This window comes from Ceratosolen solmsi, unplaced genomic scaffold, assembly GCF_000503995.2.
Source record: "Ceratosolen solmsi marchali unplaced genomic scaffold, CerSol_1.0 scaffold29, whole genome shotgun sequence".
Classification (NCBI taxonomy): Eukaryota; Metazoa; Arthropoda; class Insecta; order Hymenoptera; family Agaonidae; genus Ceratosolen; species Ceratosolen solmsi.
This window is the reverse complement of record NW_011948417.1, coordinates 11527006-11544589: the sequence shown is the minus strand read 5'-3', so window position 1 is coordinate 11544589 and position 17584 is coordinate 11527006. Positions and strand designations below refer to the sequence as shown.

Below are 17584 nucleotides of genomic sequence, written 5' to 3'. Positions count from 1 at the left end.
TTCGGTAACTAAGTATTTTGAAGGACAATGTAATATTAAATAAGATCATACAGATATTATTTAATGTTAATTTCAATAATGATTCAATTACTTTCTTATTTATTTAAAAAAAAAGAAAATGAAAAAAAGTAACCTCGGTGATTAATGTAAAAAATGAATGATGACTCATTTTTAAATATACATTGATTCTTGCAGAAATTAAATAAATAGTATAGATTAATTATTAATATTAATAATTAATTAAGTACCGTAATGTAAAAAAGATGGAAGTGTAAAATTTATCACGATGATAACAAGATAAATACACATAAGTCATAAAACAAAATAGGTAATGGAATTTTCGATGTATCCAATAACTGTTTTTGAGCAGAATATGAGTTCCTGTACTTTTGAAAAGAATTTTCCAAGTTAAATAAATTATCTCATTTATTACAATTTAATTTTCCTTTTTCCACTTTGTTTTATTCTTTCTCAAACGTACATATCTGTTTTATGTTTTTTATAAAACATTTTCATTATTATATAAAAAAATCTTTAAATACTTGATCAAAGTTTAACACATATTAATATAATAAAACGAAAATACTTTGTAGGAATAAGTTTTAAAGTATCATATAACAATAAAATAGTATAATAATAGTATAATAATAGTAGAAAATCTGTTAATGTCTATATCGGATATTAGAGAAAAGCAAATTTTTTCAAACAAATATTTATTTGTTTATTCAATAAATATTAAATTTACATGAAACCATTGTATTGTTAATAAAACTTACAAGAAAAAGAATTTTTAAATAAAATTTCTATAGAATGCGAAGGAATAAAACAGAATATTTCTTAATTAAAACAATTAAAATTTGCTTTAAACTTAATTAAAAAAACTTAATTAAAACTACCAAAATTTCTTGAATGGGAGTTGAATGGGAGGAGTGTTCTGCTGTTCATTAAACATAAGAAAAATCCATAGTTTTTCTAGCACTCCTGTTACGGATTACAACAGTTTTAAGCGGAATACAAAGTGGGAGAGGTATGAGCGCGTGCAGCATTGTTTGGTAAACATTGGTCAACGGACTCAACGAATGCTTCTAACCAAAAAACTCGACATACGACTATAATTCCGAGAAACAATAACAAATGAACCCGACAAAGCTATGCCCTATTGCCGTCACGACAAATAGCGGCATAGTAACAGCCACCGATGCGCTATCGGCGCATCCAGTTCGTACGAGAATGGGAAAGGAGCTGCACGTGTCGCTATTGCCCTGCTAGTACCAGTACTATACCAACCCTGCTAATACCAACTACTCTCCTTTACGCACTACCTTTTTTAAACATTGTGTTCTTTTCTTAAGATTACTTTATCGCAAGAAAGTAGACTTTTTTATATTCTCTTTAGAAAAATATGAATTATGTATTAAAAATAACATTAAAACTTAGGACAAAAAATTATGACATTTATGGTTATTTGGTAATAAAATACTGGTAATAAAATATTATATCCAATATTATGAAATAATGTAAATGTGTAAAAGTAACAAGTGTAAACATGATCTTTACGATTATAAACAAAGCACAATTATTTTTTAACGTTATAATAATTATAATGGTTACAATTATATCAAATTGGTCTTTTTAAACAGTACAATATAACTTAACCAACAAATAATAAAAAATTATTTGATAATGATTAATTAATTATTATTAATCATTATGGACATATTCACTTTTTTATCAATATTATTTTACTCCTTTATTTAGAGGAATAAATTTTTGATTTGTACTAAGACATTTAATTCTGATTATAGACCTTAGGAAAGTAATTTATAATAATACTATAAATAATATTACCGTAATTTTTTTTTAATCAACAAAGTTAAATAAATTTTTTGTTAACTTTCATTTTAGTCGTTTTATTTCTTAAAAATTTATTTATCAAAATCATATCTTCTTATTAAAGGCGAATTCAATAATATGATGTATAAATTATCATGTACTCAATACGTACTTAAATATAAATTATTATCTAAAGAATATATTTTTAAAGGTTTTTATAAGTTTCTTGAATATAATTGTCCTTATACTTGTCAGTATTAAACGTTAATAATTAGAAATTAATATTAAATCTAAATTAAATAATTTTATAGAGTTTCAAATGTTTAATTTTAGATAAATAAAATAACCGATTGAACAACATTGATAACAAAAGAAACAATTGAATATAGCATCTTATACAATCAATGTATATATATTTCATATAATTAATATTTGAATGGATATAAAAAAGTATATTCATGAATATGGAAGGTATTAAATCTTAATTAATGCTTATAACTGACTAGAAACATGAAAAACAAATTAGTTGCATATATGTAAAATATTTCCAAAATCAAATAAGTACAAACATATAAAAGTGAAATAATGCCAAGAGTATATAATTGTTTTATAAATGTATGAATTACATAAAAACGTATAAAATATATAAAGAAATTAAATTCTCGAACAGGTAACGTAATCGACAAGTATATTTTAGACAAATTATAAAAATATATTATATTATCAACATATTCATATTAACATTCAAATATATATCGCAAAAACAATGACACAATATCAGTAATGACAGAAAATTTGTAACACAAATAGATATTTAATACGCTTCCACTTAGATAAATAAAAGATTACACATATCGATTACTAAATATGTATATCAGAATTATAAAACTAAACCAACAATTTAAATACAAAATAACTTATTTAATGGAAATACGGTGATATTGAATACATCACCATACGGTGATAGTGAATACATAATATTGTATTCTGAAATTCGTTGTCAGTATGTACTACATTACTGTTATATGCTAGTGTAGTAATTGCATGTTTTTTATAATTTAATTAATTTTCAATGTACAAGTCACTTTTGTGTATCTAAAATTGGTGATAATACAGTAGTTTAGATAAGATTATTCCTAAATAGATTAATGAGAATATCTGAATATGATTAAAAACAGTAATATATAAATATCAAACAAATGACTGTAAAGCACCATGATTTATATTATACTTCACAAATCTCACTATTTTAACAGAAATTTTATTAAATATTATTTGATCGTATCAATTTTATATATTATTTTTCATTTGGTGTTACTAAATATAATTGAAAAATGTATGTACATAAATTAAAATAATAAATATTTTGTAGAGAATATATCCACTCAAAATATTTTTATTTTGATTGCCTTATTTTTGGAAATACTTTTATAATATAATAATTAATGTATTATTATGGCAAACAATTTTAGGGCTGAATACGAAATTTAAATAGATACTTTCTACATGATATTTAAATAACTATTTTGAATGTATCTTTATAAAAATATACGATTTCACAAAAAGTACAGATTAAAAAAATTAATTAATCAACTAATTGTAGTTAATTTCATGCATACCTTTTATATTTACAATAGTTTTAAATTTCCAATATAAATTATCTTTTAAAAAATAATAAATTATATTTTTTAATGTAAATTGATAAAAGGCAAACATATTTTAAGCGAAACGGATTACCATAAAAAGTTTTAATGTCAAATAATTGTAATTTAACTTCATATGATGACCGGTATGATCGCAAATCACGGTGGATGGATTAGATCGTACCACCGGTTTAATCGTGATGGGGGTGGGGGGGGCTTAATACATTAACTTAGAGCAAACACAATTGGGTTTAGTGACCTTTATTCAAGTACTTCTTACAATGATGTTGGTATTACTGATTGTAGTGAAAATTGTTGAGTTTGCAGTAACTAGGCAGTTATCCATTACGTTGGAACGTCGTCTAGAAGTGCAAGTCTAAGAAGGTAAATTGGGAGTACTGGGCACGTGCTTTAGTCCTTAAATTAAAGAAGTCTCTCAAGTTAGAGAATCATTAAACATTAGATTCGACCATGGCTTTTCGGAGAACCCTTGTTCGGCTCGCGATTGCCTAGTTAATTGAATCAGCGATCAATTTAGTGTCGCGTTGTTCGGCTCATGAATGCCTAGTCGCTTGAGTCGACGCTAGAATTGTACTGAGCGTTGTCCGGCTCGCGACTGCTTAGGCGTTTGAATCGGCGATAGATTTTACTGAGCAAGATTCGGCTCGTGAAGGTAGTGGGGACTATTACGAATTATCGACGCCTTCTTATGTGGTTGGATCAGAACCACTCGTTGCGGCGTGATCGATAATATGATCGCAGTACCACAGTAATGATTTGGCGGGACCACCAGTCAGTATCGGCGACCTTTTTAGCGGTCTGATAAGAATCAAGTTGCAACGGCCTAATCGATAGTGTAGGTGCGGGCCGCGAATGTAATGATAATTTGGCGGGGACCACTAGTCAGTATCGGCGCCCTCTTTAGTAGTCTGATAAGAAACAAGTTGTGAGGGTCTAACCGATAGTGTAGACGTAGGCTGCGAAAATTACATGTAGTATGAATAAGGTGCTGGAGATGCCAGTCTATGTCGTCGTCCTCAATGCGGTCTGACTAGCGTCACGTTGCGGAGGACGCACCGATAGCTGGTCAGCAATAATAATAATAATAGAATAATCAATGTAAATAATGAATATACCTTGCACGGATTCCCTTAGACGAGTTCAACTTTCACTGATATGACTGGCACTAGTTTCACTTGAGTTATTCGACAAGACTGTTTTTCTTCTCCGTTTGGTGCTTCTTAAATACGATTACGTACATTTAGTGTTATAAATTCTTGGAGGCTTTAGTGAATTCTCTAGAAGCAAGCTTTGATAAATTCGAGAAGCTTCTTTTGTTGCTATGCGAACAAAGTGCGCGGCTAAATTTCCAGTGAATTTTTGTAACGTATAATTTGAATATTGCGCCTTAATCTAAATGTGATATATCGAAATCGTATTTTAACAAACAATAAATTCTTATTTTTTGTTGGGTGGTTCAATCCTGAACATTCCACTCGCCATCAGCTCTATAGTTGATGATTCCCGTCATTCTTTTGGTTAGGTCGGACTGCCAGTTCGTGAATTGCTCTCACTCTGGTGAGTGGCCACTTGCAAGGAAGTAATCGTTCGTTTGTAATGAGCACCAATGAGCCACCATGGGATTTATTCCATGGGTAGTGCCGTTTTGAACTTAAGAGTTGTAGTGTATCGAACACTGTGACCAGAGTTGTTCTGCACTTGCTCATAGGCTTCCGGCGGGTCGTTCCTGAAATTGACAAGTCCTTTAGAAATAGATCTAGGATAGTAGTAAGTGGACTCCCAATTACGAATGTCCAGTAAATGCTGAATGGTCAGTCTAATAGCCAGTATTGATGGTTGTGTCAATTTGGGCAAGCAGTGTGGTGATTTCTTCAACTATCGTTTTTTCAATGGTGCGCCTTATGTCTCTTGGTGGAGTTTACCACTGCTTCCCAAATTCCTCCCATGTGATGCTTAGCGGATTGATTGAATTCCCATAGAGAGTAGTCATTTGATGTGATCTTAACTATCTTTTATTGTTCTTATGAACCTTGTGTACAGTTTGTAGGATGCTTTTGAAATGTGTCGGAATGCCACGACAACTCCGTCTCTCGAAATCTTACTTCTTTCTGTCTAGAGTTTTATGGTTAAAGAACGACTGGCATAGTCAACACCTGTGTTTGATAACAGTTTGATGATCAAGACAGAGGTTATTGGCCCATTAAATGTTGAGCATGGATTCACTTTCTGTCATGCATATGCAATGCATCGTCGAGTGTGAAATTATATTGAAGTTCGTCCGCTATGATCCAATACTGCTGTTGCTTGTGTGTTAAGGTGAATTGAGTATGTCTTATTAACGGATTTGCTGCCTTTGTTGGGACAGAGTTGACGTGTGTTTTTTATAGATTTATAATTCTTCTTAGACTTGGGTAATTCCTTGAGAGAGGTTCTCAAATGACTGCGAGCGAGTTCCGATGATGTAACAAATACAACATGCTATCCTTGGTTGGTACGTTTTGTTTTTGTCCCTTGTAGCCCCTTTGAATTATTCTTCCAATACTTTTATCTGCTGTACTTTTGTTGAATGCTTCACGGAAGTGAATTCGTATTTTGTCCATGGAAGATTTGCTGAGAAGGTCTGAATCTTCGTCATTGGTAATGTGGCGAGAATTCATTCAAGGTATGGTTGGAAGGGTAAATGCATCTTCTTGTAGACTGTTTAAGTTTAACTGAACAATGTTTAACAAGGTGAAATAAATAGGAAAAGCCAACAAATGTTTTAAGAATTATTTATTCTGATAAAAATACAAATTATTTATTCAAAGAAGCAATATTCATTTTTAAGTAATAATATTGTACTAAAAGATGAAATCGGATTAAGGAAATTTGAACAAAAATACAAGCAAAAATGTATTAGCAAATAAAATTTAAGTAACAGTAAAAAATGTTAATATATAATTTTTACAAGAACAAAATATAGATGTTATATTTAATTATTTATTCTTTTGCATACATGGTAAACAAAATCACCATCAGGTAATAGATAGAAAAACGTCTATATTATCTATATAGAATATATATTATAAACATTATATCTTAATTAATAATAATGTAATACGAGTAAAATAATAAAAAAAATTGATTAAATAAAAACGTTACATTTATCATTTATCATACTTTATTTAATATTTGGTTGAATAAAAAGTTTGAAATTACAAGCATTAAATGATATTAAATATTTCAATCCGTATGAATTAAAAATGAAACGATTTTATGTTAAAACTTCCTAAAATACTTTTGAATTATATTTCAGTTTAAAGGATTAAATAACTAAAATCATATATTAGAATACTCTGAATAATAATAAGTTAGATTCCAAGTTGATGATCTAAAATTGTCTACTTACATAAAAAATTGTAGTTTACAAACTAAGACTGTTAACCTGTATTTTTATTTTCTATCAGTATAATAGAAAATGCTCTAAAATTATTATGTAAACACCAATTTTTATTGTTATATATGAATATATTATACATTATTGTGCCCGATTATTAAATAAATAAAATTAAATATTTATTACAAAAAATTAAAAATTTGTTGTATTTTTAGTATGAAGATTTTTTATATCATGAATTCATTCTACTTATTATATTTGAGAATATTTTAACATAATTGAATTTAAGCGAAGCAAATATAAAAAATTTTAGTAAAAATTCGTTAAGATGAACGTAATTTTGAAAAAAATTTCTGGGTAAATAGCATATTATTGGTATATCATATCAGTTTATATATTGTAAAGGGTATTTTTTAGATTTAAAAGTTATGCTAATAATATCGACACTATAATATTTATTAATAATGTTGTATTGTTATATATATAATAATAGTAATAACAATATAAATGTTTTTTAAATACAATAAATTGAATAATTGTTGAAAAAAATCCAAAAATACATATACTGATATGAAAATTGTACAATATAAGTAAATATATAAGTACATTTATAAGTAAACTAATTTAATCTTAATACTTTTTAATGATTATAAATTAAACACATAAATTATATTTATATTTTTATAGTTTCATAGGTGTAATATTATTGACTAAAAATCGAAAAAAATAACAAAAATTAGTAAAAATATGAAATTACTGTTTAAAGTTCGACAAACTCATTATTTATAACCAATTGTTTTAACCTAATTCTATCATCAATTTACATATAATTTCATTAACTATAATTTATACCGAATTAATACTTTTATGATCATTAAAAACACAATCATGAATGTTTAAATATTATACTATAAATATCTAATAATACCTAATAATTTTTAATTCTTATATTTACACATATAATAAAAAATAAATAAAAAACAAATTAAATTCTTTTATATTTAATGAAAAATGTGAAGAAAATTCAACCAGTACTTATGAAAAAATATTTATAATTTTTTATTATTTTTATATAATAAAATAATTGCATGAATTATATAAATGAAAATTGTATAACAATTACGTAAAAGGTATTTTAAGTAATTATTAAGCTATCTATAAATGTATAAAAATAAAAAGTTCATAAAAAGATTAATAGTTTATGAAGCTCATGTCTTAGGTATAAAGATTAGGTATAAAGATTAAATCTATTGGAATATTGTATATTCGCGTAAAAAAGAAAGAAACGGTATGGTAATTGTAAGTATAATATAATATTGTTTTATATTTTAAATCCTTTAAGTATTCAATTTTTTTAAGTTAATAATATGATCATTTTTTAAAACAATAATAGATTCCTAAACATATTTCAATAAATTATGAAACTTATAAATTACTTTTTACTTATATATTACATATTTACATATATACTTATATATTACATATATTACTTATATATTAAAACTTATAAATTACTTGGTAAAAATACAGAATGAATAATAGCATTGAACATGAATAAAAGTAGATTAGATATATTAATAAACTGTATATAAACGATTAAGTCATTAATTTGAATTTTATGCCTTGTATATTAGTATTTGTATGTATATTATATATAGAATAATACAAGTTTTATTATTTAGGAAATGATAAATAAAACATTAATTTTAATTATTTTCATAAACAGAATCATAATTATTGATTCTTAATTAAAGTTTTCGTTTTGATATTTTATATTTTAATCTTTAAAAAAACTATATCATTAAAAGAGACTTGAGTTAATGAAAAAGGTTATCAAAATCTAATTTATTTAATGAACTTCCAAGTTTAAATTTATATATATACAATATATATACAATACATAAACAGTAAATATGTAATACAATTAATTTAAATTTATTATTGAATCAATAAAAAACATAGAAAAATAATAAAAAAAATTAGTACATATAATAAAATAAGACAAATTCAATAACCAAGCTCGAAGTTTGTAACATTCAAGTAAATTCATATACTTTAATTTATTGATTTGTAGCACCTTGCTTAAAATATCATTTGTATTGTAATTTAATTATCTCCATACTCTTCCGAATATAATTAAATCACTGTAAATAAGTTTGTGATTTTAAAATAAATTGTATAAACTTTATCATACTCTCGCGGGTGATGACGCAATGTGATTTCTTCCCAGTGCTCTGAATATCAATGTGATGAAATTCAAGCAAGCGTGGGTAAACGGCGGGAGTAACTATGGCTCTCTTAAGGTAGTCAAATGCCTTGTCATCAAATAGTGACGCGCATGAATGGATTAACGAGACTCCCAATCTACCTTCTACCAATAAATAAATTTTTTAAACAAAATTTTTTTTTATTATCGTATTCTTTTAAATTAATTAGAGAAAATATTTCAAAACTAAATTTGTTTCATTGTAATAAATATTATATTTATTTTAGTTAAAATTAAATTTAAATAAACAAACTATCATATAATAAATAAAGAAAATGAAACAAGCTAAAATGTTTGTTATATAATTTTTGCTTACAATTCTTTATAATATTTTATTAATTTGAACAATAGACTTATTGAAGTAAAATATATTACATTTTTATTATTTCATCTTTTTATTTTAGTTTTATAATTATAACATAGTTACAACATTAAGAATTGCTATTCTTTGAAAAGCAATATAATCTAACACTAATACGAAGAATTTCACTTGTTTCGTTTACTTTGTAGGCGAGATAAAGCACTTGCTGAAGTATCCTAACCGTGATAGAGGCTTCTATAATTAAAATGCGACTTTCATATAGAAAAAACGGCATTTACGCATGAAAGAAACATTATTGGTTTGGTTAGTTGTTATATTTTTAATTTCTCATTATTTAATTTTGATTAAACAATGTTTTTTTAAGTCACATAATCCAGTTGATATAAAAAGAATTTATACTGAATTATATATAAATAAATTTTTTCCTTAATTTTTACTTAAAAGTATTACTGATTACTTTTGTAAAAAAAACATATTTCAATATTAGTAAATTTTACACAAGTAGGTTAATTGTTGAAGTTTATAATTCGTGTAGGAAATTCTAAAAATCAATTTTTGGTTTTATTTGTAAACAAAGTAACACATGTGCACATTTTAAAGTGTCTGTAGTAAGTATAAACAGTGGAAGTAATAAATGTCGAATTACTTTATTAACAGGGTTTATGAAAGTCAATTGACGAATTTTGTTTTTGAATTTTGCAATAGGAACGAGCCATGTTCATAATTAGAATTCTCAAGAACGATTTAATTTCGATTAAAAATCTTCATTCTGGACTTAGATTGTATTAGTTTCCCTCGTTCTCATCGCGATATCAATCATACGTTTTCTGTTCAATACTAGTTCAAAACATGGTTTTAAATTATAATTCGAATGACCGATTCACAACCATTAATTTAAATATGCATTAATTTATTTACAATATTGTAACGATTATTGTCCCATGCCTTAATATATAATTATTAAAACACAGTAAAATTATACGTTTAGATATTGAATGTTAGCATATTTGTATATCAATGTAGATAATACTTTTACAACAAACAACTGGGTAAGCACATTATTTTCAGCTCAATAACACTTTTTACTATACAAGATAAGCGTATAACATTTTTGTTATTTATAAAATACCATTACCAAATCATTTTCAAATATAGACTATTAAATCATCTTTTAAAAAATAGTAATTAAATTTGTCAATATATCACAATCATTTATGTTAAATATTGTTTATGTTAAATATTAATCATTTATGTTAAATTTATGTTAAATCAAAGAAAAATCTATTTTATTCATTTCTATATGTAAAACGATAATTAATAGTTACATATGAATTTATAGAAGAAATTGCGACAAAATCAATGTGAATTCACTTTGAAAATCGTGCGATAGATTGCTCAAAGAATGTACTTATAGCTTGAGCAGCTGAAAAGTAAGGGAAGAAGAATTTACGAGTTCGATGTCGTGACCCATGTTATCGCGCTAATATAATCGAGGATACGGATAAGCTTTCACTTTATAAGTTTACTTCGCTATGCCTTTTTAAGTTTTTTCTCTGATTTGATACGTATTGCCATTCTTGTATTAATTTGTTTTAAGCATTGGACTACAAATTGAAAAAAATATTATATTATCTTCTAATAATAATTTTTAATAAATTAAAAAATTAAAAATTATACGTTTAACACTTTAATATTGTTAGCAAAAATCAGATAATCATAAAATATATTTATAACAGAAAATCAGATATTAATAATTAAATTAATTGTTACAGTTCATAAATAGTCATAATAAATTCACAGTCAAATAAATACAAGAATAGATATATATAATTTTGTACAAATTTGATTAAAAGAAAGTATTAAGCTATAGTAGTGAAAAAAAAACCGAAAATAAAAAAGTGAAACGCTTTAGAGAAACAGAGACCACAGAAAAATAGAATTAGTAGAACACAGGATTTCTGAAAAAATAAACGAAGAAAGGTACAAACTGATGGAATGCAAAACAGAAAGTTTGTAATTTTATAAATTTTTTAACAATAGCAACGACAATGCAAAGAAATTTAATTCTAAATGAACTGTGGGTGCAAATAGATATTTACCTACAATTTGCAATAAGAATAAGAAGTTATTATCAAATGTGTATGATTTACGTACTGTTAAAAATTTTATTTTTGAAGTTAAACTTTTTAAAGTAAAATAGCAAATTTTGATAAATTAAATAAATTTTATGAATATTTTTAAATCTTATTTCAATAACGAGCATGTAAATAAATATATATAATAGAGTAATAAATTAGAATAAAAATTAAATGAATATAAACTAGAGCGTTTGATTGACTAATTAAAGTATATGAACTTAACAGAAATAATGAATCGGAGCCTACTGAAAGAATATATCAACAATTTCAGTGCAACTAAATAGTAGAAAGTCAAAAAAATTTTTAAATTATGTTAATTTTATCTTTATATAATTAAGATGATATTTAGTTTGATGATATTTAGTTTTTTAGAAAAAGGATTATTTGAGAAACTATATTTAGTAAGTTCAACTTTAGTATTAAATAACTTCAAAGAATAATTGTAAACAATAATAAGCAAACCCCAACTAAGAAAAATAGTACTTCATAAAATCGATATTTTTTACAATCATGCTCGTGCGCATGAACATTTGGTCATTTGTTTAGATGAATGTGAAAGGTGAAGAGAAGGCATGCGCAGCAGTTGCAAGAAAACTTTCAACGATATTTTCATTCCCCCCATTCGGTGTATTCTATTATTTATGATTATTATTTTTTCTCAACAAATCAACAACGATAAGAGTATTATTTATTATTTATCTCAGTTTCTCAGTGAAAATTTAATTATATATGGAAAAACAAAAATCATAAAAAATGTCGCTAATGGTTACGATAATTTTTAACAAGTATTTTATAATTACTTATCTTAGATAATATTAATTTGCTTTATTTTATAAATTTATATACGATTAACATTTTCACTGTAAAAAATATTCCTTTAGTTTATTTTATAAGTGTGCTATACGGGCGATATTTTCACGATAAATATTAATGAATGTTCTACTGTATTATTGATATAAAAATTTGAAAAGTTGATAAAAATTGATAAAATATAAAAGCTGACTTTTAGTGCTCATTGATAAAGGATAAAGATAAAAATACGTTACATCTGACTTCATTATTAAAATCAAAATTTATAAACAATTATTTAATTAGATAAATATTTCATTAATTCATATGATTAAAAAAATATTTTATTGTACCGACGAGGATTATACAATATAACAAAAGTACTTGTTCCTTAAATCATATATGTAATCATTTAAATAAATGCTCTGTTATTAAAATATATAAATGCTTAAAATTTATACGTTATTCAATAAAATATAGCAATCGAATCTTTCTTTCATAATGAAATATAAAGCTTCGCTTGCACATGGGTTTTATTTATGGTTCTGTAATTATGTGTTTCATCTATTTGTAATCCTACCTACGCAATCGCGTTCAACATAGACAGTCAAGAAATTAAGTAAGTAGAAAGTTATTATTCTAACAACAGTGTATACTGTCAATTTTCTAAATTCTGAAAAACATAAATTGTCTTGCTTAAATTTTACCATCCGATAAATATTCAGAAGAGACATGTTTGCAAGTCAAATGCAATTAAAATTTACCGAATTAATTGAGTTTAAAGGATAAGAAATATGTTATAATGTAAATATTAATTAAATATTGAATAATACTTATGAGTGTTAATAATACATTTACTTTTATCTACTTGTAAAATAAGAAAATATAATTTTAAATTGAAATTGTTCGACTTAACCAGTATTTCTTTACGTCATATTCAATTTTGTAAGATAGAGTCTATGAAAATTCAATATTATTTATAATAATTTGACTTCTAAATCATTAAGTAATATTAACATAATCATTATTTAATTAAACCAATTAGCATGCCATATCAATGCCATAACCAATAATTTTGCCATATATATGCCAATGAATAATTTTATTGATTTACTTATATACTATTTGATAAAAACATTCTTTTAAAATTACTGAATTTTAACAATTTTAAATCATTAAATACTAAATTAAAAATAAAGATAGTGATTTAAGATATACAACTATCACTTAAAAATCATTATATCATTATCTGTAATAATAAACTTAATCTTGTCAAAAAAAAATATTTATAATTCGAGTAATAGAAAGCAATAAAAATTTTTTATTTCAAAATAATAAATTAATATAAATAACAATGTGAAAGTAATTGCCTTGGATGTATAATAATAATTTAAATTGTAGTTAATAAATTTAAATTTAATAACAAATCACCTAAATCAATAATGAATACGCATGCGCGTTTAAGAAAAAATAATTTATATACTTCAATGTAACTTAAAATATAAAAAATAAAAATATACTTGTATTGCAATATTGATACAATTATTACATCTCGGATCAAAACTTTTGTCTTAAAAAATATGCAAAAATTTCAAAAGTAGTAGCAAATGGAAAGGTGGGAGTTAATGTAGTTCAGTAGAACATCTTGGCATTAAAACGCTTTATTATAAGAATAAAAGTTTATCGTTGAAACAAATTTAAGATTACGCATTTATCAATCCTTTAATAAAAGCGATTCTAACTCTAGAAAAACATGAACGATATATAAGAATGGAATACAGAAGATGCTTAGATCATTGTATATAATAAGATTTTTATCTCAACTGCATTAGAAGACATTTTTCGCCAAAATAGAAGCAGTAGCAATGATAATTAAAGTAATATAGAGTAAAATATAAATTTTGTAAAGAGTTACAAGATAAGTGCGATCAACTCGACAATGGCGGAGGAAAACTGTGCCATGAAGCCACTTCGACGTCATAAAGCTACGCAATCGGGAGTTGCTTCATAAGAATTATGATATGGCTCGGCATACAATACAATTGTTTTCCATATTTAGAAACCTGTCAGTACTTTAAGGATAAATAAAAGAGATCAGAAGTTAAATTATTATATCAAGCATATTAATTTTCGTTTTTCATAAATTTGTATCTGGTAGTTACTGTAGCAACAAATATTTAAAAATTCAATGAATAAAACTTTATTTTCGCTTCCTTCCTTTCTTTCTTTTTTTTCAATATGACGTATCAATAGTAATCTCAAAAATGTTGTTAGTAAGACTAGGTTTGTTAAAATATTAAAATTTTTCAATTAACAAAGGCTTTCAAAACTTACTATTATAAACAGAAAATTATGATACCGGATGTGGATTAAACCTTAAATTTGAATTCATAAAAATATTTGATCAGTGATGTGATATGTATTGACAAAAATATGAATAATGATTGTGCATGCTAAAGTTAACGTAAATAGGGTAAAAACATGTGCCTATAGTTCGTTAAAATCTCGTGAAAATGCTTTTTGTTTGATGATACAAGTCACGTAACTATATAAATGGATTATAATTTTAATGATTAGTTATGTTATTTACTCACGTTTGTTAAGCATTGAAAAGGCTATGTAAAATATTTAGATAATAAAGCAATTGTGAAAGTCATTATAAAAATTAGTATACTAGAACCGTACAGAGATTAAGTGAAAATGGTATTAGATGTTGGTAGTGATAAATAAATACTGAACAAATTAATTACCGTTATTACCTTGAATTACGATGGCAAAGGTTCATATGTACATAAATACACTTTCTTTATCTTTCATCTGTTGAAAAAAAGCAAAGGCGTAAATACTATTCACTATTGGCTTCGGAGTAATATATGTATGAAGTATTCTTTAATTAAAGAAAACACCTACTCTACTTTTTATAATTATTCCAGTGAATCATTTGGATGTATACATTTGTAATTCTTTATTTTCCCTAAAGCATAACGTGTTATAAAAACTTGCAAAATGTGCTATATAAAAAATTATACATGTAATTTTATACAATAAAAAAATTAATAAAAAAATACAATAAAGAAATTAATAAAAAAATACAATAAAAAAATTAATAAAAAAATACAATAAAAAAATTATACACTTATAAATGCTTATAAATACATATTATATTGTATATGTAACAATAGTGACAATATTATGGATATTACTAATTCATTTTAATCATGCTAATGAAATATATTCTATATTTACACAAATACAAAATTACATAATTAGTTATTTAATATTTTTCAGTGACTATGAATATATAATTAAGTAAGATAAATGTTTTAAATGCGCACGTTTTTAATATCCGAAAACATTAATGATTAATAATACTTTAAGCTTTATCATTATATACGAAGTAATTTATTTGATAAACAAAAATTCAAAACTACTGTACGCGTTGAAACATGACTTGTAAACTTCGAATTATGAACGATAAAACGAAAACAACAATCATTCGTTCATGACCCATATTGTTTTCTATACCAATAACGATAATAAATGAAATATCAGCTGATGTCACATTGAATTTATATACTAATCAATTGGTTACTATTTTTTAATATTTATTTGATAGGATTACTTTATGAATCTAAATGATATATTTATACCCTATATATGATACATTTTCAAACTTCTTTTATAGCTAAATATATCTTTAAAGAATGTCATCCATTTTCATTGAAATGTTCATCATTGAATAATACGAGGTAAGATCATCGTTTCATTAAAAATAATCGATACTTTTTTTTATTTTTCAAATAAACGGTAAGCAAAATTTTTGATTACATGCGAATTTTATAGTTTTTTTTGTATGCTTCTAATTTTACATATATAACTTTTATATAATAAGAAAAATTTAGAAAAATAACACAATTAATTACATTCTCTGAATAATGGATACGAATATTTACACATCGTGTAAAAGGCTCAAAGTGAGAAAGGGAGAAAAGAATAAGGCTTTTAGGCCACCGAATAAAGTCTTAAAACAGCGTGTAATCAAGGTTTAATCTAATGATGTTTCAATTAGTATGAGTTAAAATTTTAGTTTTTCTTTTTATTTACTAACTAATCACATCCAGATATTAGCTGTACTTTTAGTATTTTTTGTAAATCCATGTCTTTTGTTTTCTGGACTGGGTTATATATCGAAACGAACTCACAAAATCAATATGCGGCCGCGATCAGAGAGACAGAACAAAATGTCACCAAAAGGTGAAAAAATAAAATGTATAAGCACAGAAAATCTGCTGACTTCTAAGAAAAATGTAAAAAATGAATAATAATGATCTGTTAAGGTGACTCACCCTGCATTTTCGGTGGCAACAATGGACATGTGCCTCCTCTCATCGAGGATAGGCACGGTGAGGAATTGCTGAAGATGATCCGTTGTAATAAAAGCAGAGTTTGCAAGAAAATGATGCAAGAGCACACACTGATGCTCACTTTGAAAACGCTCTCACTCCTTCAAAATTTTTTTAAAAAAAATTTTTCTTCTTCAATATTTCCTATTTCTTTGATTCTATTTGGTAGTAACAATGGTGATAATGCCGGTAGTAGTAGTGGAACACCAAAGTAAGTTGTGAACCACAGAAATGAATAAAACACTGTCACTACTTTTGTTATATTCAACACTTTTAGAATTAAATAAATAATATCCTTCATGTATTCTTACATTCAATCTCTCTCATCTTCATCTTTCTTCCACACCCCCCTCTCACTCTCTCTTGGTTATAAACACGTTTTTAAGAAGGAATAAAACACCACTGACACTAACTGCAAACGTCACTTAGCAAATGAAAGACTTGAATACATATGACAATTACAATAAATAACAAAATATGAAAAAGATAAGGAAAAACATATCAATCACTTCATGAACAAACACAATGAAGAACTAACGGCGAAAAGACACAAGAAAAATAAAGAAAAGTAAGCACAAAAAAGTAATAAACTAAGATTTGACATGTAATATTTATTCCTCGTACAGATTTTCACTTAAAATTGTATAAAGCTCACATAGATTTCTGTATCTGAAATATCACAGTAAGTTTTTGTTACTACCAAATCTGAAGACAATTGAAAACAAACTTTTCCTTCTGCTTCTGCTTATGCTGTAATTTGTCGATTCCTTCTCTTGAAATTGTTTATTATTTT

The 17584-nt window shown here is 25.4% G+C and overlaps 1 protein-coding gene across 1 annotated transcript in view; it reads right to left on the bottom strand.

Moving 5' to 3' along the window:
- Positions 1–17356, bottom strand: part of LOC105359905 (probable serine/threonine-protein kinase DDB_G0267686) — a 67582-nt gene extending 50226 nt beyond the window's left edge. Inside the window, exon 1 of the mRNA XM_011496662.1 lies at positions 16735–17356. Within this exon, the coding sequence (XP_011494964.1) occupies positions 16735–16763 (29 nt within the window). The 5' untranslated portion in view covers positions 16764–17356. The remainder of the gene's footprint in view (positions 1–16734) is intronic.
- Positions 17357–17584: the final 228 nt, after the last annotated feature.